The sequence below is a fragment of the Nanorana parkeri genome, unplaced genomic scaffold, assembly GCF_000935625.1.
Source record: "Nanorana parkeri isolate BGI_ZX_2015 unplaced genomic scaffold, ASM93562v1 scaffold557, whole genome shotgun sequence".
NCBI lineage: Eukaryota > Metazoa > Chordata > Amphibia > Anura > Dicroglossidae > Nanorana > Nanorana parkeri.
In genome coordinates, this window is record NW_017306825.1 from 269,175 (window position 1) to 291,729 (window position 22,555).

At 44.1% G+C, this 22,555-nt stretch overlaps 1 protein-coding gene across 2 annotated transcripts in view; it reads right to left on the reverse strand.

Moving 5' to 3' along the window:
• Positions 1-9,781, reverse strand: part of FLOT2 (flotillin 2) — a 54,719-nt gene extending 44,938 nt beyond the window's left edge. The window contains exon 1 of one of the 2 annotated variants that reach the window (XM_018562044.1): positions 9,699-9,781. Coding sequence is in view for 1 of the 2 variants with exons in the window: in XM_018562043.1 (XP_018417545.1) it covers positions 9,699-9,747 (49 nt within the window). In the remaining variant the exon portion in view is untranslated. The remainder of the gene's footprint in view (positions 1-9,698) is intronic. The other variant, XM_018562043.1, reaches the window with a different exon arrangement.
• Positions 9,782-22,555: the final 12,774 nt, after the last annotated feature.

A 22,555-nucleotide genomic window follows, 5' to 3' on the forward strand; every position in this document is an offset into this window, starting at 1 on the left:
CCGGCTGCGGCGTCTCAGTATACTGCGAGCTGTAGCTCGCGGTATACTGAGCCTAGGGTGACGGGAGGACGCTAGTTTGTGTCCTCCCGTTACCCTAAGGAGAACTATGGGGGAAAGCCCTAACCCCATAGTTCTCCTTTAACATATACAGTCCTTGTTATTCCATTGGTAATAAAAAATACAATTTACTGAATAAGCTGTACTTTTATTTCAAGCATTATACATTTACATACACTGCATTTCACGTTCCCAGTGTAACAAAATGACTTTCAATTTGTAAAAATACTCCACACTGAATTTCTTTTCAATTTTTCCGAAGATTTTCATTTTTTCCATAACAAAAACGTGTTGTTTTTTTTTAAGGTTTCATAATTTCTGGATATTTTACATGTCTAATTACTCTACAGCATAAAAAAAGGTACCAAGAGAGTCAACCATTTGCCAAATCCAGGAGGTCCATAAGGCCTCATTCACACACAACGCAAGCAAAATTGTATATTGCGTATATACGAGCGTCTTTGCGTGCACTATTTGCATTCTCAGAATGCATAATTCCTAATGGAAATATTAATGAACTGAACGCACATACGCGCAAACATGCGTAAAATACGCAGAAATACGCTGCCCGGACGCATCTCGGTTCCATTCTGTTTTTGCGCAATATACGGCTCCATACGCGGCTGTGTGTATGGAGCCATTTATTTGCATATGTTGCATATGGTACAATACGCACGTATATGCACGGTAGTGTGAATGAGGCCTAAGCATAGCTGGACAAATCTCAGGTAACAATGGTTTTGAGGTTGGCAAATCAAGGGTCTCACACTGCATAGGATGAAACCCGTGACCCACATGCTTCCTAACAGTAGCAACGGTCATTTTTAAAAATCGATTTCTTCACACGCTACATTTTTGTTTACATAAAAATAACCAAAAACACACACGGAAACGCTAAACATTCAATTTGACATTTCAGTTCTGAGATTTCTAGACATGCATGGTTTAAACCTGACCAAAGAAATCTGCACATGAGGACTGGAATGTTACACCGACTTCCTCATCAGGCCATTTTTAACATTTCTTGAGACAGCTTTCTTTTGGTGGTATTTAATAACCCCCCCCCCCCCCATTTTACTCTATAAAAGGGGGGTGGGGGTGAGACCAAAAAATATATGAAAATGGCAAATAAAAATGCCAGGGCAGCACAAAAAAAGCCCCCCACAAAATGACCTATTTTAACATTTTTTTTTGAGCGCCTAGACCAAAAAGAGCAGTTAACTCTTGCAGTGCTGGGGTAGCCCCACTGCAAGGGTTATTTTTTTACATTTCCTGGAGTTCTTCTTTAACAGATTTTTCTGACCTGAAAATCAAAACCGACTACTATTTCTTTTTTCTGTTTATTTTGAAATAAGACAGCGGCAACATTAACCGCCTGGAGGCAGACCTCCCAGCATGCACTGAATAACAAACATTTCTAGATAAATATGGGTTTGAGGACAAACAAGAGAAGTGACTCTCAGTTGGATGAAATCTCCTCCATACATCTGTCAAAGCTAGTCCCGATCTAGATCAAGCAAACAATGTCTCCCCTGGTCAGAAAGGTGACCCAGGAGCTCTCGGTTTCTCTAGATTGGAGCCTAAATGTCACCAGACAAATGACAATATACTAGGCTTATTGGAGTTATTTACAGTTTGAGCCAGGGATTTCAACACTACTGTATTTAAATGGAGAGGGTATAAAACATTGGCTAGTACACAGGGAAGTGATTCCCAAACACATAAGACTATATATCTGCCATATTTGTCAAGCAGTGTCCGGCTGCAGTTCACAAATAGGTTGAGTATAAACTCAGAATAAAAAAATACTCTGTTTTCATGTCAAACGGGAGGCTAGAAGCATACTTATTTCTGGCACATTAACTCTTATTTATTATGACAGTTTTAATTGGAGCATGTGGCGATACGCGACAGGTGTAGCGCCTTTGCCGTTTTCGGACACAGGTGAATCTGACTTGAAGAAGAAAAGGCATGGCGAGGCAGGGGTTTAATGTAGTGTCACAGCGGCTGACAGCCGGTCTCTTCTCCCTGCTGGGCACCAGCTCGAGCAGTCTGTGTCCCTCTCCGATCCCCAAGGCCTCTGCTGATACAGGCGGGGAGAGCAGCGGGGATCAAAGGGGACTCAGACCGCAGCATGCAAGTATTTTTTACTTCTCTTTATTTCATTTATATTCTTATTTTTTACTTTAATAATTTTGTATTTACTTACATTTGATTATTTTCTACTTTTATTTTTTTTCACTTAACGTTATTGCTATCACACGGGGCTAACAAGCCCCTGTGTGATAGCATTTGGAGGTGACCAGTTCTCTTTATGAAGCCTGCCCTCCAGTACAGGAAATCAATCCAGCTCTCCACCCGGAAATCATTGCCGGGGACCCAAAAAACCGTGGCAGGGGGGACACGACAGACAGCTGCTACAAGTGTTCTGAGAGGCTGTACAGCCGCTCAGATCACTTGTACAAAAAACAAGCGGCAGCTCACCCCGCTCTATATTTATCCCTGAGAAATTGCACGTCCCGGGCATCGGGAGAAAGGAATCCCACACCTCTGGGACTGACAAAATCCCAGGTGCCAGGGCACAATTTCTAGTTGCCTTGGCGACCTTGCACCTGGGATTTGCCGAGCCCTGATTTAGGGTATGTTGTCATAAGAGAAATATGGAAGATGCCATTCCTGACCTCTTTCTGAAGATGCTATTTGACCAGCTGGTCTGCTGACCCACTAAGCTTAAGGCTCTGTTCACACCTCAGCGTATCGAATATGCGCGTTTGACGCGCGTTTTACCGCGATTCGCAGGCCGTTTTGTAGCGCATTCAGACGGGCTGAAATATGGCAAGGTGTGAACCATACCCATGGTTCACACCTTGAGGGGGGGAGAGAGAGAGGGGGAGGGAGGAGAGAGAGAGAGGGAGAGAGGGGGAGAGAGAGAGAGGCTCTACTGGATTGCTGAATTAATAAAGACCTGTCAACACCTCTCACAGCCTTTGAACATTTATGTCTTCACTCACTGACCGGCACTAAGCTGATCTTTTTATATTCAATACCTAATACTCTTAGGCCCCATTCACACCTATGCGTATTGTAATATGCGCGACCGTCACGCTGTTTTTTTACTGCGATTCGCGGTAAAAAAGTCGTGCGACCGTCGCGCGATTCCAAAGGCTACTTGGCAGTATACAAATGGAAAACGCCCTACAAAACGGACCAATACGCAGCAAAAAACGCTCCGGGACCTTTTCATGCGTGGGCCGTTTTGTAGTGCGTTCGGGACGGGCGGAAATACGGACAGGTGGGAACGATACCATTGACTACAATGCTATTTATTTTTTTGACCGTTTTGTAGAGCGTTCATCGAGCGTAGGACGCGCTACAAAACGGTCAGGTGTGAATGGGGCCTTACACAACACGAGACATGAACATGTTAGGAAATGGGAGGCAGACCTATATGTAACCAAATCAGATGAATACATTACTTGGCGAGCCCTTTCTAAATGCCCACTTAATGTTTTGACTGAGAAAAGGAATATAATGTCATTATGTGGTGGTATAAGGTCCCCTCAAGAATAGTTCATTGGAATCCTTCCTATCCCAAATATAGTTTTCAGGCTTGCATATTAAAGGGAGATATGTTATATATCTGGTGGACATGCCCTCTGATTATAAGCTTCTGGACAAAAGTGTTTCAATTGTTGAGCATGCTTTATCAAATACAGATACCAAAAACCCATAAACCATGTATTCACAGTGAATTAGAGATTACGAATTTGCACCAAACTAATTCACCCGTACTCATAGTGGCCAAACTGATGACTGGAGAATCCTCCCTTTCCAGAGGCTAGGCAGAGAATCATTACTATTATGTTACGATGGTGTGCCGATACATTTTGCCTCCAAACAGAAAAATATATTTTAATGCAATAAAAACAAACATACCTACATCTTTTATTTTCAAAGCTGCATAATTATTTTTTCTACAAAACCACCACACACTTCAATACACCTGCGCTAGTTCTTGAAATCCGTCCTAAAAAAAATAAAAATCAGTGTTTTGTTTTTGAAACCATTTCACCTCTTCAATCACAGATGAAGCACGGGGCCCTTTAAGTGTTCCTTTACGGCTTGTTCACACCAAATGCAGACCAGATCTGCATGAGTTTCTGCACATGTAGTGCAGTGTGTTTTGCCGCGTTTACGGGACTTTTTTTAGCCTAAAATGGGCTTCCAGTGCGTTCCTGATGCGTTTTCGTGCGTTCCAGAGCCGAAAAAAAAGAAGGGCTTGCAGCAGTTTTTCCACATGCTCTGGAACTGAACGCTCTGGTGTGAACTACAGCCCAAAATACCATTGGAATACATTGGATGCAGTTTTGATGCGTTCTGCAACTGCTCTGCATCTGCTCCACACTTGTGAACAAGCCCTAAGTTTTTTTTTTTTTTTAAATTCTTTTATTTTTGTGACATTGCATGTTATGTCAGTTACATACAGTAGAAGGGGAAAGTACACATATAAAATCATAAACAGACATATGTGGGGAGAGCATGGAAATTAAAGGCATTCGGTAATATTAACAACGTCTCAAGTCAGCACAGGGAAATTGGTATGAAAACATTGAGCTGTAAGCAAGACAAGCCCTGAGTTTTAGGAACGGGTGGAAATCACTAGGAGTTGTGTCTGGGCTATACAGTGGATGCGGCAGCACTGAAAAGTCCAGGCGTTGAATTGCATCTCTTGTTGCTGCACTTGCGTGAGGCCCGGCATTGTCGTGTTGGAAGGGTTTCATTTCTGTTGTTCCCGTATTGTTCTTGCAGACTTTCTTGAAAAACAATAAACTCTGAACGTTATATTGAAACTCTTTACTGCATTAAAAAGAATGAGATGCAATTCAACACCTGGACTTTTCAGTGGTGCCGCATCCACTGTACAGCCCGGACCTGACTCCTAGTGATTTCCACCTGTTCCCCAACCTAAAGGAACACTTGAAGCGCCAGCAATCATCTGTGATGAAGAGGTGAAGTCTGCACTGAGAAAAGAGTTTCCAGAAAAAAAAACTGGACGGATTTCAAGAACTGGCGCAGCGTTGGTGGAAGTGTATTGAAGTGTGGGGTGATTTTGTAGAAAAATTATGATGCAGCTTTGAAAATAAATGATGTAGGTATATTTGTTTTTATTGCATTAAAATATATTTTCACATTCACTTCCTATTAGGTGGAGGAAAAATTTATCAGCCTACCATCAAAGGGGTACCTATAACTTCAAGCTGTGACATCATGACATGCGGGGCAGCAATAAGACCGGTCAGTGGGCTTGGACTGCAGCTCCCGATCACCACATGACAGCACATTCAGGGAACTTTTGTGGGTTTTGAAGCTTGTTGAATAAAAAACTTTTATTAGGTGCAGGGTTTTTTTTGCCTGGAGAAAAGCTTCAGAACACTGAGTCACTGAACATTAGGAAGGTCAGAGAGAAGTCAGGAGTTCCTTATTCGCACACTAGTTCCCGCTCAGCAATATAAAGGAGAACTATGAGGCGAGTGCTTTTCACTCACCTCATAGTTCTAGCCGACCTGTGACAATGAGACTGTCTCTCTGCCGTGAGACTGCTCTCTGCCGTGACAGGGGAGTGGCTGGATTCCCCCCTCCACGCTCCACCAGCGCTGACTAGCGGAACGGACGGGGAGGGGGCGGGTACAGCTGGCTCTGCCTCTAGATAGGCAGAGCCAGCTGTCACTCATGCAGCTGGGCGGATCCAGACATAATTGTCGGGATCCGTTTCAGCTGCGGCGTCTCAGTATACTGCGAGCAGTAGCTAACGCTAGTTTGTGTCCTCCCGTTACCCTAAGGAGAACTATGGGGAAAAGCCGTAACCCCATAGTTCTCCTTTAAAGAATTAAGCCCTGGTTCACACCTAGGCGTTTTTGAGCAGTTCGGAAAGCGCTTTTAACTGCCAAACACAAGAAATCCCATGATTTTCAATGGGCCTGGTTCACACCTGAGCAGAAAAACGCTTAGAATGAAAACGCCATTCGCCTAAAAAGATACAGGAGCTTCTTTGGGCAGTTAAAAGCGCTTTTCCTCCATATACACAATTGGAAATGCCCAAAAACGTACAAGCATGTTGCAGATTTTCGTGCGCATTTATATGCGCATTCTTCCATTGCCCACAATGGTTTATGAGCTGCCAATCAAAATGCGCATCTACATGTACTCGCGTACAAATGTGCCCTACGTGCATTAATGCGCAAATAACCGCATGCTGCCATCGCGAGTACAAACGTGCAAAAACGGTGCCGCCTAGGTGTGAACCAGGGCTGAAGAAAGTGAGCAACGTGACAGTCAGACAACTTGCATTTAGGGAAGCTCAGAGATGGAATCCTTTATGCTTCTGACATAACAGGTTCACTGGAGCAAATTTTCAAAGCCCACCGTATCCTACACCCACAGACTGGACTGGGTAAAACAGCTCCGCACACAACTTTCAGGTAAGTCTGCCTGGTTTCCTACGCTGTCCTTGTGTAACATTTCCATCATTCCAGAAACTGGTCTATGCTACTTCCTACAGAGCACATGAGGAACTAGAACGCAGGCACTGGATTCTGAAGGAACACACTCCTACAATCATCAACCAAGTCATATGACCAAATGTACAACAACATGATTATTCAACCAAGACATTGCAAAGATCACAGGATGTGTGAAAACGTTGAAAACTCCACATGAAATAATAATAAGGATCAGGCTTTGTGATGGGCTACGATTTATTTTGTCATCATAAAAGACTGGACTCCGGCCATTTGTTGTTATATCCTGCTAGCTACATGTTGCAGTCCTGTGTCATATCAGACACACCCCAGACAAGTCCAACCATAGCTGGTGCCAACACTTTTTGGAGATAAAACCTTATCTGACCGGTAATACATTCTTCAGAGTAATAAAAGCAGATTGTATCACTTGCCCTTCTCATTTAGATTGTAAGCTCTCACAAGCAGGGTCCTCCTTCACACCTAGGCGACACCTCACGTGCAGCAATCGTGCACGATTCCGCGCAGTCAGGAGTCGCCCAGGTAGTGAACCGATCACGCTGTGGGTGCCATTTTCTAATGGCACCCCAGTCGCGCCGGCCAGATTAGGCGGTTACCTGCCACGATTCCGCCCGTGCTTCCGAACACGATCGCGGCTAAAACAGCAGCTCATCATGTATCGCACACAAAAAAAAGATACATGCACCTTTTTTCTGCGATTGCCACGCGGATGTCCCGCCATTGACGTCGATGGGGCCGCTGCCTGCATTGTGCAGGACCGCGTGATCCCGGGAAGCACGTCGTACGGTGTAGTGCAGGTGTGAACCTAGCCTAAAGCTGGGTATGAATGGTTAGAATTTCATATGAATCCTGCTTGTGAGAGCTTACAGTCTGCCAAATGTTAAGTTTGGGGTGATGGCTACTTTACAACACACACAGGAACCATGGGGAACAAAAGTAGCCCCCCTCCAGGAGGAAGGACATTATCTGCATGAATTCAGAGATGATTTGAGGATCTACAGCCGAGTGATACACAAATAAGATACATTATTGTTAATATTAAAAAGGTACTTGAATGTATTTTTAGGATTTAACTCCTGAGTTTAGTGTCACTTTAAGGAGTATTGGTGACCTGGCTCTGGGGATTTGCCATCAAAGACTTGTAGAATGTTGTTTGGTTTTAACATTCGATTTTGAAATGAATGGAGTTTCCTCAACGAAAACCATTCACTCTTATAATTTCATTTGAGAAAATGCTTCCATCCTGCTCCCTCGATTTTTATTTCATCGCTATGCTCAAAAATGATACTCATTTTAACCCCATGTTTTATCAGAAAATGACCATTTTCCAATGAAATTCCAACTGCATATACTTTATTGTGACTGTACGGTCTCTCTTTATATTGTACAGTGCTGCGAAAACTGTTGACTAATTAAAAAAAATAAAAATAATATATATATATATAACCTTTATAAAAAACAATTACTGTACCGGATAGCTCTTATAAGCCTACCATGCAGACTCAGGATGCAAATGTAAGCAACTGCTATTTAAATCCTGTAGAATAATAATACATGAGGCGCAGATCAAGCATCCTTGCATCCCTATCCTATTTCCTCCACCAACCCCACCCTGATCAGTGCTAAGGGGAGCTGCACCAGACAGGAAAGGGTCAACCCCAGAGCCCTATTGGGAATAGGATGATTACGCTGCATTGAACCAATCCTAAGTGCTGCCACTCCCTGCAGATTCACCATCTTTTATAAACAGGCATCGGGTGAGGAGGGCAGCCCCGGGTCTCCGCTGGATTTCTCGACCCATGAAGATCACGGTACCAAAACACCGGATGAATCAAGTACACGTCGGAAACTATCTGATCTACAGAACGAGAATATGTTCCAGACAGATGAGGAGCTGAATGGTGTATGTGGGTGTGTATGCTGTACAGCCTCACATATAATGAGCCCGACTCATGCAAACAACTATCTGCAGGGTGCAAGTCCTGAAATGCAGAATACGTAGCTGGTCCTTCTCTTTACACGTGTGTGGGTGTGTGTGTGTGTGTGTGTGTGTGTGTGTGTGTGTGTACACACACAGTACTATTTTATGTAAGCAGCTCAGAGCTTTCTGGTTTCTTTTGGTTCTGCTGACCCGTGTCACTGCTGAAGAAGCCGATACACACATACTGAGATGTCACCAATTTACATAATTAAATATGGCCATACACAACAAGATAATACAGATTGATGACAACTGTGCAACACACAATGATCTCCTGGTTTATCGTTCATCTGCCTTCCCAGCAATCCTGTGTTATGATGGTTGCTGTACAAACGTCTGCTCATCTTTGCTGACATACAAGAGTCAGGCGGCTCTTCTGTATTGACCTGTTCTATTCAGTTCAGCAGATTCCTGCTGGATCGGTCAAAATTGGAGCCGTGAGAGCACCACCCGGCTCTGTCGATTATGAAATCTGCTTTTGTCAAGCCGGGTGGTGCTTGCACAGGTCCAATTTTGACTCATCCAGCAGGTACCTGCCAAACTTCATTGGTGAATATTGACTTGAGTCAGTCGCAGTGACTGGGTAACCAGCCAGCAGCGGAGATTCCTCCTTCCATGGAGATTTGGTGGAATGGTTTCTTCTCGTTGAGGGATCGAGCCATGTATGGTTACCATTCGGCTGCAGGAGACGTGCCATTGTTGGACTGCATCCAGTGCACTCACCCCTGCACCTACCTGCAGCCACCCCCTGCCCCCACCTACCTGCTGCTTTTTAGTGTTCACTACACCCTATAGAAGGGGTGGTCTCAGAACGCCGGTCTATTTACACAAGTAACATACTCCCATGCGTGTCTTCTGCACTCAATCTGCAGGCAAAGAGCACACAACGCCCGTCTACACACACATTAAGGAGAATCACTGATTCACACATGCTGACTAATAATATTGTCCGATTAGATCCGTCTGTGTGTGCCATAAATAACCACAACACCGATCACAAGGCTGAGACCCTGATGACGGCTGTGGGTCTCCCCTCCACTGTGATCCGCATTCGGACTCCATATGTGCACCCACAATGCACCGGGCATGTCAAACCGAGCCCAGCCAGGCCCCGTACTCACCAGACACCACCAGCGCCTCGTTGGGCCCCACCGTATGACAGTTCCCCATGGCTACGAGTGGCCAGGCCGTTCCCCGGTGCAGATGATCGGGCGAGTCCTCCCCGCTAGGTCCTCCTTCACCAAAACAACAACAAGCAGTCACAGATCACACACACACCCTGCCGAGGCGGAGTCCGCACACTGAATGAGCGCCCCACCCCCACCCCGCTGCTGCCTGCCGAGTGGGCGGAGTCCAATAACTACTACCAATGATCGTCAATGGCGAGGCAGGGACTGGGTGTGAAAGTGTTAAGCAGCGGGTCATGAGGGGACGGCCAGAGAGCATGCGGCCAATCAGCGCGGGGGAAGAGGGTCTGCAAAGCCACTGTTAACTCTTTGTAGGCTAGAGCAGAGCACTGCGCAGACGGCAGCCCGTACCCCTCCCACCGCGCTGTTTATGTTGGTGTGGAAACTGGCAAGGATGATGACGACATTTGCGTGCTGGGGAGATAACATTTCCCGAGCTCGGGTTACTCAATCATCTAGGGACCTTCACTCTCATTCTCCATTGCCTCTCCTTTAACAGAATCACAGATTTATATTTTTGTAAATCCTCCCATCCCTGTCCCCCACTTGCCTGGGTGACAATGATGTACCCCCAACTGCAGGGATACTCCCATCACATAACTCAGAAGGCTTCAGGACAATCTACAGATGATATAAGGCCATGTTCACCTGATGATATAAGGCCATGTTCACACTGCGTGTGTCAGAACGCAAAGCATGGCACGTGTCATAGGAGTGCATGGTGACTGATAAGCCTGTTTTTGAAAAATGAGGAATAAAGTTACCGGCATACTGGAATCCACCATATCGATCTTTATAGACATCTGATGATCATGGTGTCACAGGAGAGCACAACATTTCGGAGGGGTTCCTTTATCAGGCAAACAATGTGATAACAAGTGCATCAAACACAACAAAAATTCAGACTCGATTCCTGGAGGCCACCATTGCGCAGACACCAGTAGGTGGTGCCACCCGTACCGGTGTCCAATTAGGAAGGAGCAGGGCCGTCCCTTTAATGAGGCTGTTGCCTCAGACGGCATCTCTTTGAGTCCTGTGGGTGGTATGGCCGCTCTGCTCGCCTCTTTCCATGGAGCAATGGGAGAAGGTGGCCTGGTCTGATGAACCCTGTTATCTTTTACATCATATGAGTGGCCAGTGTGTGTGTGTGTGTGCGTGTGTGTCGCCGGTTACCTGGGGAATAGATGGCACCAGGATGCACGATGGGAAGAAGACAAGCTGGCCGGAGGCAGTGTGATGTCATTTTTAAGGTTAACTTTGTTTAACAATATCGAATCTGTAGTCACGTATTTGTCATTGCAGGTCTGACCAACATTGTTCCATCAGCGTGCTGCCAAAACCTGACATGGTCATTTTGATGGAAATTCCTCTTCTGACCCCGGCATAGAACTGTTATGTGCCCTTGGTGTCAGAGGACATTGACGGGTGGGAAGAAGAGCAGATGAATGGGAAACTGGACCAGTTTAGGATACCTGTCCTCCCTGCAGGGCCAATAATTCATAGGGTGACTGGTTAAGTTTTCAGGGACTGGTGATCAATGAAGATAAGCTATGGCTATCCTATGGCTCTGGTCCAGCACCTCTTCCTGTAACCATGGTAGGAAGACATCACACATGACAGGCCACAGTGGTTGATGCTCTTGGTGATGGTGCTGCCACTTCTGTCAGTGCTGGTGGAGGAGGGAAGATGCAGTGATGGGGAGTGAGGTCTTCCTGTGACTAGATATATCAGACATGCAGTCATGGAAAGTTTTGGTACCTTGACAATGTTTTAATGTAGCTTGTGGTATGGAAGCCTCCAAAAATGTCCTCTATTTTCCAGGCTCCATAGCCAAAACCGCCTTGCTGCAGTATGCTCTACAATTTTTGCCTTTGGAAACCAGAGGTACCTCCCTCCCCTCCAATCTTGGACTGCTATTACGAACCATATTATGCTACTATGCTATGGAGAACCTGAAGGCAAGAGCCCACCGACCGTGAATGATCATTCCTCCAAACCTGGTCAGAGTGGGTGTTATTTCAACCTTCTGATTCTTTTAGAATGAACCGCAATTGTTTCTATTTCCTTCTTTGCACTCTCACCACCTACTGTAGCCTTGATCTACAATACCATTCAGTTACACACCACTGGAACATAGTCTTATTATCTGGACCACACACGTGTGCCTAATAACTCCCCCATCGCTTTTCTCATTCTCAGTTATCCCACATTGTTGTACCTAGCCTTCCAATGTTCTCTATTTTCTTAACTCATACAGGCAGGGCCAGCTTCCTCAAATTATAAGACTTTATCTAGCAGACACACCAAGGTTTGGAAAAAAAAAAGCGACATCCGTGGCCACTTCAGCACCCAGGTGGGCTGTGCAGAGTCTCAGGTGGGCTGTGCAGAGTCTCAGGTGGCTGTGCAGAGTCTCAGGTGAGTTGCGGGGTCTCAGATGGCCTGTGCAGAGTTTCAGGTGGTCTGTGCAGTTTCGGGTGGGCTGTGCAGAGTCTTGGGTTGCCTGGTGGGGTCTCGGGTGGGCTCTGTGGAGTCTCAGGTGGGCTGTGTGGAGTCTTAGGTGGGCTGTGGGGGTCTCAGGTGGCCTGTTGGGGTCTCTGGTGGGCTGTGCAAAGTTTTAGGTGGGCTGTGCGGAGGCTCAGGTGGGCTGTGCGGCGTCTCAGGTAGGCTGTGCGGAGTCTCTGGTGGGTTGTGCGGAGTCTCAGGTGGGTTGTGCGGAGTCTCAGGTGGGCTGTGCGGAGTCTTGGGTGGGCTGTGCGGGGTTTCGGGTGGGCTGTGCGGAGTTGTGCTTTGCGCTTTAAACTTATCTGTGTCTTCGCCACGCGCTCCCGTCCGAAAATCCGGAACTGCTCGGGCGGCCGCAAAGCATCTTGTGGCAGGCGCATGCGCAGTTCGTATTTTTGGCAGGGAGACGAGGAGAGACGCAAGGTAAGTCGCGTGCACCCGCATGCAGACACCGTGGGCAAGCTCAGAGGAGTCAGCGCTGGACAAAGACCCGCAGTACCGCTGGAGGGACAGATAAAAACACCAGGAAAGAAGAAGATCGGATTAAGAGGCATCATTTAAGGTAAGTGCTTTCATTAACATTGGGTGGAGGGAAACATTTTTTTAACTTTAATGTCACTTTAACTTTATTGTCCCCCAAGCAGCCTTCTGATCCTGATCACTGTCTCCTGCAGGGCCCGCACTGAGACATGTACAGATCATTCAGGGCCAGGCAGAAACATATACATCTGAAGGGATGCTGGGGATGTCCTGTTTGATAAAACATCGGCGTCTGCTCCAGCCGTCACCGATGTTTTATCAAACAGAACATCCCCGTAATCCCTTTAGATGGGCCCTTCTCTGGAGCCTTCAGAACGCTGTTAAACTGCGTGCCGGGAGTAACTGCGTGCCGGGTGTACCTGCCCCCCTCTGCCCTTCCCTCGCTAGCCACTGCCAGGACACTCGGCTCGGTTTGAACCTCCCTATCCCCCGCCCCTTATCTACGCCCCTGCATACAGGAAATATGTGTCGCTACTCATATTGAAATGTGAACCCTTAACTTACCACAGTCACACCAGCCATGGTGAATCAATACTTTATTGATCATTTTGCATTTCCATGTAATTATATTACTTAAAGTGACATTAAACCCTCAGATTTGTTAACATAAACCAATACTGTAATGTGTGCCTTACTGTAATCCATGGTAGTTTCCCTTCTCTTTGCTGCTCTTCCTTTTCCCCCTCGGTGGCCTTGTGGGGAATCCGGGCCTGACTTTATGTATTTGTAAACTAAGCAGCACTTACCTCTGCTCCAGCAGCCCGACATCTTCCCCCTTTCTTTTCCTAAATATGGCATCCTCAGCCATCTTGATTGGGCGACGCGGCATAACTGAAATATATATTTGACCTATTATTCATACTTACATTGGTGCAGCTTGGCCCAATGTAAGTATGCATATGCCATACCTGGTCAGCCCACCTCCTGTAAAGCACTGTAGCAGCCAGAGCTCCCAGGTCCTGGTACTGCATTGTGCTGAGCGGCTTCCCCTCTGCTCTGAAAACACAGGGGGTCATTCGCTCATCAGTCTCAGGCCTTTTGAATAGCTACACAAGAGAGGTTTTTACAGGTTAACATTATGCATAAAATAGGTTGCACGCATATATAAATTAATGGGGAGATAGTTGTTGAAATGTGTGGTCTCCTGACAGGGTGTCTAACAGTTACATAGTCAGGTTGAAATAAGACACAAGTCCATCGAGTTCAGCCTATAGAGATACAGAGAAAAAGAAAAGAAAAGCCTAAACAGAACGGAATGCCCACAGCTACCCCGTTGATCCAGAGGAAGGCAAAAAAAACCCTATAAAGCATGGTTCAATTTGTCCAACAGGGGGAAAAAATTCCTTCCTGATCCCATAAGGCAATCGGATATTCCCTGGATCAACGATCTCTGATGGTTAATATACCTATAAGAACTCAATATCCAATAATATTCTGTGCATTTAGGAATACATCCAGATGTTTTTTTAAACAATTAACTGAGCTAGCTAGAACTAACTCCTGGGGGAGTCTATTCCACATTTTCACAGCTCTAACTGTGAAGAATCCTTTCCGTATGCAAAGGTTAAACCTCTTTTCCTACAGACGCAAAGAGTGCCCCCTTGCCCTTTGCAATGACCTTATCGCGAATAATTTGGCACCAAACTCACTATACTGTATGTACCATTTATGTATTTATACATGGTGATCATGTCCCCCCTTAATTGCCTCTTCTCCAGAGAGAACAAATACAGGGCATTTAATCTTTCCTCATAGCTGAGCTCCTCCATGCCTCTTATGAGTTTAGTCGCCCTTCGCTGCACTTTCTCCAGTTCCACAACATCCTTTTTTGTGAACTGGTGCCCAAAACCGAACTGCATATTCCAGATGAGGTCTTACTAATGCTTTGTACAGGGGCAGGATGATGTCTCTGTCTTTTGAGTCTAGACCCCGTATAATACAAGAAAGTATTTTGCTTGCTTTAGAAACTGCGGCTTGACATTGCATGCTGTTATTCAGTCTATGATCTTTCTACCATAACACCCAGATCTTTCTCCATCATTGACTCCCCCAAACATACTCCCCCCCCGAGTGTATGAAGCATGCATGTTTTTAGTCCCTAAGTGCATAACTTTACATTTATTAACATTAAACCTCATTTGCCAAATAGTTGCCCAATCACACATTGTATCCAGATCTGCTTGTAAGTTGGAGACATCCTGTAAGGACTGTATTCTACTACATAACTTGGTGTCATCTGCAAACACAGAAATAGTACTTTTAATCCCCAATTTTATGTAATTTATAAATAGATTAAACAGTAAGGGGATCAACACTGAACCTTGGGGGACACCACTAACAACCTCAGACCATTCAGAGTACGAATCATTGATCACCACTCTCTGAATATGGTCTTTAAGCCAGTTTTCTACCCAATTACAGATGGAATACTCTATACCTACTGACCTTAAAGTGACATTAAAGTCAAAAATGTTTAATTAAAGCACTTACCTTAAACGATGTTTCTTAATCTGATCTTCTTCTTCTTTCCTGTCCTTTTCATCTGACCCTCTAGCGCTGAGGCGGGTGTCCGATCCAGCGCTGACTCTTCTGTCCTCGCTGGCACTTCCTGTCCCACGGTGTCTGCATGCGGGTACACGCCTCCATAGACTTACCTTGTGTCTCTCCTCGTCTCCCAGGCCGAAGACGTGAACTGCGCATGCGCCCGAGCCGAGATGCTTTGCGGCCGCAGGTAAGACACAGGTAAGTATTGACCTCTTTTAAAGCGTTTTTTTAACTCTTTTTGAATATATCTACTGCTAGCCTTATATATGGGTTTAATTACACTTTAACTTATACTTATACATAGCCGCATGTGGGAAACTGTGTCAAATGCTTTTGCAAAGTCCAAGTATACTATATCCACTGCCATTCCTCTGTCCAATTTATTACTCACTTCCTCATGAAAAGAAAGTAGGTTTGTTTGACAACTTCTGTATTTTGTGAATCTGTGATAACTATCGCTGACATACGTATCCGAACTGGTGACCCTGCATAGTTGTAACAGATGGGTGAGGACATCTAGCGGTCATTTTCATTATTACACTGAAAAAAGGTGAGTTGGGAAATGGAAAGGTGCATTTTTTGGGACGGTAAAGTGAAATAGGTACCACAAGGACCTCTAGTGGTAACTTTTCATCATTTAAAAACATGTTATTATTATTATATAGGATTTATATAGCGCCAACAGTTTGCACAGCGCTTTACAAATAAGTAAGACATTACAATACAATTCAAGACAAGATGGTAAGGAGGGCCCTGCCCCTGAGAGCTTACGATCTAAAAGGGAGGGGCAAGTGATACATGAAGAGGGAGACGGCGTGGGGATGAATTGTTAAATTAAACATTATTTGCCCAATTCTGATAAAACTGTATCAACTATGAAAGTGTATATATTCACACTAGCACAAGTATATGTTTTTTGGTTTTCACATTATTATAATTTTTTCCTGTTTATTATGGTTTATAGTGTCTAGACCATTAGACCGGGAGTTTTTTCTGAACTATTATTAGCACAGGCATTGTACAACACAAGTGTTGTGTATAACACAAAATTGTTTATCACTTTGTGACAATTTCACAATTTATAACATTTTTCTCACATTTTAGGAATACATTTTTAGAGGTGAGACGATGGACATCCTGGCTGGAGGGTCATCTGATCAAGAGTCAGTCGGACAACGCTAGGGGAATAGTCCCTACACCCTAAAGTTTTCAAAGGACCTGTTGCATAGCTTATAGATGATGTGGACCTCCTGGCCTCCAGGTTCAACAGCGACTACTTTCATTAGGAAAACTGACTCTCTCTTTGTCATCCCTTATGGTCTCCGTGAAGGGGAACCAGCTGCTTGTGGTGCTGGGTGGATTAGACACATCATGATTCAAGCTTAAGGTCTTATAATAAAGAAAATCAAACCATTTTTAGATTATTTCAAATGCTGAAGAAATCACTTACAATAGATGGTGCAGCTTGAAGTTTAAAAGTTTTGGTTTCCTGCAGAATCAGCTGGTCTCCTAAAGACTATGTCTGGTAACCTGTTCTAGGGTGACTTCTATCTCTTAAAAGGTTCCTATTAAGCTACCCTTGTGTGTGCTAGAAAACTGAATGTGTCTCCACAAACTTACAGATAGTGCAAGGTAAGGCAAGCCTCTTGGGATTCATTGGCATCATCTCTCCTCTTTTACACTATAGAGTATACAGGGAATTGTTAGAGAAACATCCTGTGAATGTCCGGTCTGTAGGGAAAACACCTTGTTAATAAGAGAGGTAAGAGGATAACAGTCAGACTTGTTCATGCCAATAGGAAGTCCACAGATGTCCCAATAAGGGCTCTTTAAGCTGTGCAGTGCAGAGGGCCATAATAAATGCTCATCTTAATATCAGAGAATAGGATAACCAGCCCTACTTAGGAACTGACATACATAGAGAAAACTCCTTTTTATTTATAACAGATGGTAGATAATGCAAGCTGCTCTCCATTATACTTCACTCACCAACGCACACTGTGGCCCATATTTTACAGCCCTTTAATAAAATGTGGTCCCTGGTGTGGGGCCGGTGGTGCTGCTAAATGCAGCAGAGAGAGGCCTGTGATTGGAAAAAGCAGGTCCTGTGACTTTGACAGGTCACGTGTCCAGGTTATCCTCCCATTTCTCTCTTTATAAAACTCCATTATCTTTCATAGTGCTCGTCTATTAAGAACATTTATAAACACGCAGATTCTTTTTAAAGCAGTAGTATAGCTGCAGAGCAGCCATAACACTGATGTTTAATGGTCCCCTTAGTCTCACACTGCAAATGTAAACCAATTCCAAAAATAGACAATTACCTTAATATATGCTAGTAGCACAGTCCTGTATGCTCCATGCATTTGTTGCTGGTACTTTCAGTGTCTGATAAGGTAAGTACATAGCTTAGGTTAATGTACAAGTGATTGTTATAGCACGACGTCAGCAAAAACGTTTTGTTTTGTATGTAGTGGTAAAGGGTTAATGCCTCTGTCAGGTTTATTTTGCTGTCAGGGTCCGTTAACTGTCAACCAAAAACACATTTTGTAATACCAATGGAAGATATTTTCATTGTTGTCGGTGCCTTCCTGTCTGATAACAACGACACCAACTATCCTTTCAAAGAGACAGTAAGTAATGGAAAATGTCCTCAATTAGGGTCACAGACAGACATAGAAAGCTGACAGGTCAGGGGGAATAGGGGCTGTGTTGCTCCTGAGTAGAAGGACAGAAAACTCACAGCCCCACCCTACTAATATCAGACTGTATTCTAAGTAGGTGTTTATGTGCAAAATCCTTGCCCCCAACCAGGTTGCAAACAAAAAAACAAGTCACCAATACTAAATTTATAAACCATGTTATTAAAATATGTTATTAAAATAAAAGCATCTCCATAATCCATTTTATTATTGTCAGTACAGCAGAAATATTTGAACGGCTTTATTATTATTGTTCCTCTTACAGAATTGGAAGAGAAGGTGCATAGATATGACTTCCTATATAATTCAATGATCAAAAGCAAACAAAAGTCACATCACAAAAGCAAAAAAATGTTACAAAACTATTTCAAAGTGTACACTTACTCTACGTACACTAGAAGTTTCTTTTACATTTCCTCTAAAAATGAAAGACTTCTCCTAAAATACACAAACAGAACACGTATTACTACAAATATTGCAGCAGGTCTATCAGATAACAACTTTGTTATCACCAAATCAACAAGAACTGCAAATCCTTGAGACAATGATTAACCTAATTACAAGGTAATGTATTGATACGCTTTTTCCCTGAGTTTATAGACTGCAGTAAAATGTTGACAGAGGTCCTAACACTTCCATACAAAATGGAGAAAAAAAGATCTTTAAAGTGACCCTGTCACTTGTACAGAAGGAACATCCTTTAAGAGAAGAGGAAATACATTTACCTTTCTGGTTGTAACGCTGTCACTTCAGGTTTCCCTGGACGCTGCAAGTGTCTGACCTTTAAGGTGAGCCAAATCCCTGCCCCCCCGATACACACAGCGATCCTTTTTTTTCTGAAATGTGTCCTACAAGGAGACCCACCTTTGTTTGAGGCTGTTGCCGTTTTTCTTTAAACTTTTTAATTGCTCCTTTTCTAGTGGGTCCCTGCAGCAATCTTCTCCCCGCCCCCTGCACGGGTGCCACTATCCACTAATGGAGGCACCCGTGCCCACAGTGTCTGTGTGCGTCCATAGACACACACACAGCTCTGTGGCAGGACACGCCCCTTCTCTCTTTGATTGATGGCAGAAGGAGGCTATGGCTCCTCTGCCATCAGTATCCTCCCCCCCCCACTTCGGGACCGGCGGCGGGGACGAGCGCAGCTGACAGGTAAGTGTGTGTGTGTGTGTGGGGTGGTAAAAAAGGTGCTGGGCCATTTTTACCACCCTAATGCAAAGAATGCATTAAGGTAAAAAATGCCCAGACCTTAATACTACTTTAAGACGCCTTGTACGTCCTGTATTGACGTATGAGACAGACGAAGGAACCACAGTGGGGCAGTATGTATTCTACACGCAAGGAAATGTGAAACACCTTCAGTGACCGCGGAGAAGCATAACCGGTGTTTAACACACAAGAAACTGCTCCGTATATTGCCTCTTCTTTCACAGATAGTTCTGTGGTGACAGGGTCACTTTAACATTCATACCCACGTAAGTAATAGGTTCCAAATATGGATAGAAAAATACATGATTCTATTTCTGCGTAACTTTGTTGTGTAGCTTTTAGTCGGTTGCCTTTGGAAGTAACAACATTATTGCTGGTAGTTCTTTTATGGGAAATCTGGGCAGGACGTCAAACAAACACTTACTGAAAAATATCACTCTCTGCTACACAACATCCGTTTAATAGATCTTTTCCTCCGATAACTTCCTGAACCTTTTACCCTTTTACCCATTTAACCATAAGTGCTGTTAAAAACCTCTTTCACATCGACCAATTTGCATATCAGAATTTTTTCAAATGGAAGCTGCCTTAGAGAAACTTATAATTAAAGTGGACCGTCACCATCTTCACACATCCACATGAATACATTCCTGCCATATCACAATATACCAAAGTAAGCTGTACCTCTCATCATGAAAAAGCTGCCCCCCTTACCACGAGACAAGTGCCTGCGTCTAAGCCTGAGAGGAGTATCTTATGGGAATGTCACTGGTTTGCTGTATGCAGAAGAGGAGTATCTTATGGGAATGTCACTGGTTTGCTGGGAGTATCTTATGGGAATGTCACTGGTTTGCTGCAGGCAGAAGAGGAGTATCTTATGGGAATGTCACTGGTTTGCTGCAGGCAGAAGAAAGCATTTTCTCAGTTTCCCCTGATGACTCACAGCACTGGAATTATATGTTAGTTCTAATAATCTGTCAAGGTGAGAGGTAGCAGAAAGGGGCTGATCTGTGTGAGACAACTTATATACACACAGCCAGAACAAATAAATACTGGCGTTTGCTTGACTGGCATATTAGACCAAGATGCTGCCTTAACCAAGATGGCACTAATATTCTGGGGAGAGAGGAAGATGATGGAATAGTCAAGGGGAGTACTGTGATCTCTTCAAGAAAGAACAAATGCCTGCAACCCAATACACTTATGCATATCTAAAGCCAAAATATAAACAGTTATACTTTCTACCAGTATCAATGCTTGAGAATGCTAACATGTGTTGTGTAGCTCAGTGGAAACAGTTACTGTATTTTTCTTAAGACAGTTCAGCTGTAAAAAGGAACCTGTCAGAATAGAGATATGGAATCTGCCATTGTTGCGGGTCAGAGGTCATATGAAGTCTAACAATTGTTGGCCAGTCAACTGAATGACTTGACACACCGAGTTAGGATAGGTGACAGGCAGCAATTATCAGACTTCTTTATGATCTGACTTCCAAATTTTTTTTTACTTAAAAGGAGAACTATGGGGTAAGTGTTTTCCCCATAGTTCTCCTAAGGGTCACGGGTCACAGCTGGCTCTCAGCTGTCAATCATGTAGTCATGGCTGGAGGATCAGAGCAGGGAGGGGGGAATCCCTGCAGGGAGCAGCAAGTGACAGTCACCGCTCTCTGCAGGGAGATGATCGAGAAGTGAGCGAGCGACTATGTGTTCGCTCACTTCCCGATCTATTGAGATGACGTGTAACAGTTTAATTGTCACACGTCGGCTCGAACTATGAGGTTGAGTGATTTTCACTCACCTCTTAGTTCTCCTTTAAGTAACTCTTCTACGGACTTGACTGAGTGTTCTGTAAACAGTAGTAAATGACCAGAAATAATCCAATATGGTCAGTAGATTTTCCCAAAGGACAAAGAGCTGGCTGAGGTGTGGTAATCACTTGAGCCTTCTGAACCTGTCATTTATTTTCAACCATTATATGTTGTCTCTCTAAACCAAGAATGCAGAAAAACATGTACCTGTTAAATCAATGAAATGCTCTGCTTAGCAGCTCCGGGGGTGCGCCGTCCAGCTTTTGCTGTCTGTATACAGCCCTGAGTAATGAACTGGCTTTCCGTGGATCTAAACTGGGTAGAGCTGCTTAGCAGAGCCTTTAAAAAAGCTGCTCTCTGGTTGTAGAAGATGACGTGTAAAAGGAAAGTCTGCCTGGAGGGTTATGTAACTGGAAAATCAGAGTAGTGTGCATAACAATGCTGCCCATCTACCATGCTGATCTCTCAAATGTCTGCTACCCTAAACCACACACTAGCCTGCCTTTTTTTAAATCCCCCTACTTTATAAAAGTCTGGATTATATTTTCCTCTAAGACACCCATGCAGCAACCCCTATTTGCTGCATGGGTGTCCAATTCCTAAATTCTTAAAGTTCAATGAATACACATTACAGTATACATAAAGAAATATAAAAGGAACCACCCTTCCAATAATGGTCCATACACCAGAAGTAGGTTAGCTGTCAGATATAATATATTGTCCTTCGTGGACTATTGATGTCAAACACAGGCATATCATTTGAGGAGATAACAGGAATGTGACATTATCAGACAAAATATATACTTAAATAAAATAAAAAAATCTTATTGCCTTTAATTCCATTAGCTGCTGTTTTAATTAATGAAGAACTCTGCTTAAAATTTTTATTAACCCTTGCAATGGGGCTACTCAATGGTTAAAGTGACATTAAACCCTCAGATTTTTTAACATAAACCAATACTGTAATGTGTGCCTTACTGTAATCCATGGTAGTTTCCCTTCTCTTTGCTGCTCTTCCTTTTAAATCTGTATCTCTTCTCATGCTGGGGGAGAACTTCTGTTTTGCAGCAGACTGCCTTGTCTCTGGAATGGATACATGGTGTCTGTGTATAGGTTTGTATAGGTTCACAACCTGAGCCAGCACTACAGGAAGAGCCACTCAGCTGCAAAGGGAAGTTCTCCCCAAGCATTAGAAGACAAGAGGATTTAAAAGAAAGAGAAGCAAAGAGAATGGAAACAACCATGGATTACAGTAAGGCACACATTACAGTATTGGTTTATGTTAAAAAATCTGAGGTTTTAATGTCACTTTAAGTGCTCATTTTTGTCTATGTGCTAAAAATAATAATACTGACCCGACCATCTGAGACTGAAGCGTGTCTCCTCCTCCACTGCACAGATGGACTGCTCCTCGGCATCCTCAAGACTATACACAGCGTATAGAGCGTGAAGTCACCAGGATCCTTAAGCCCGTGACACACTGCACG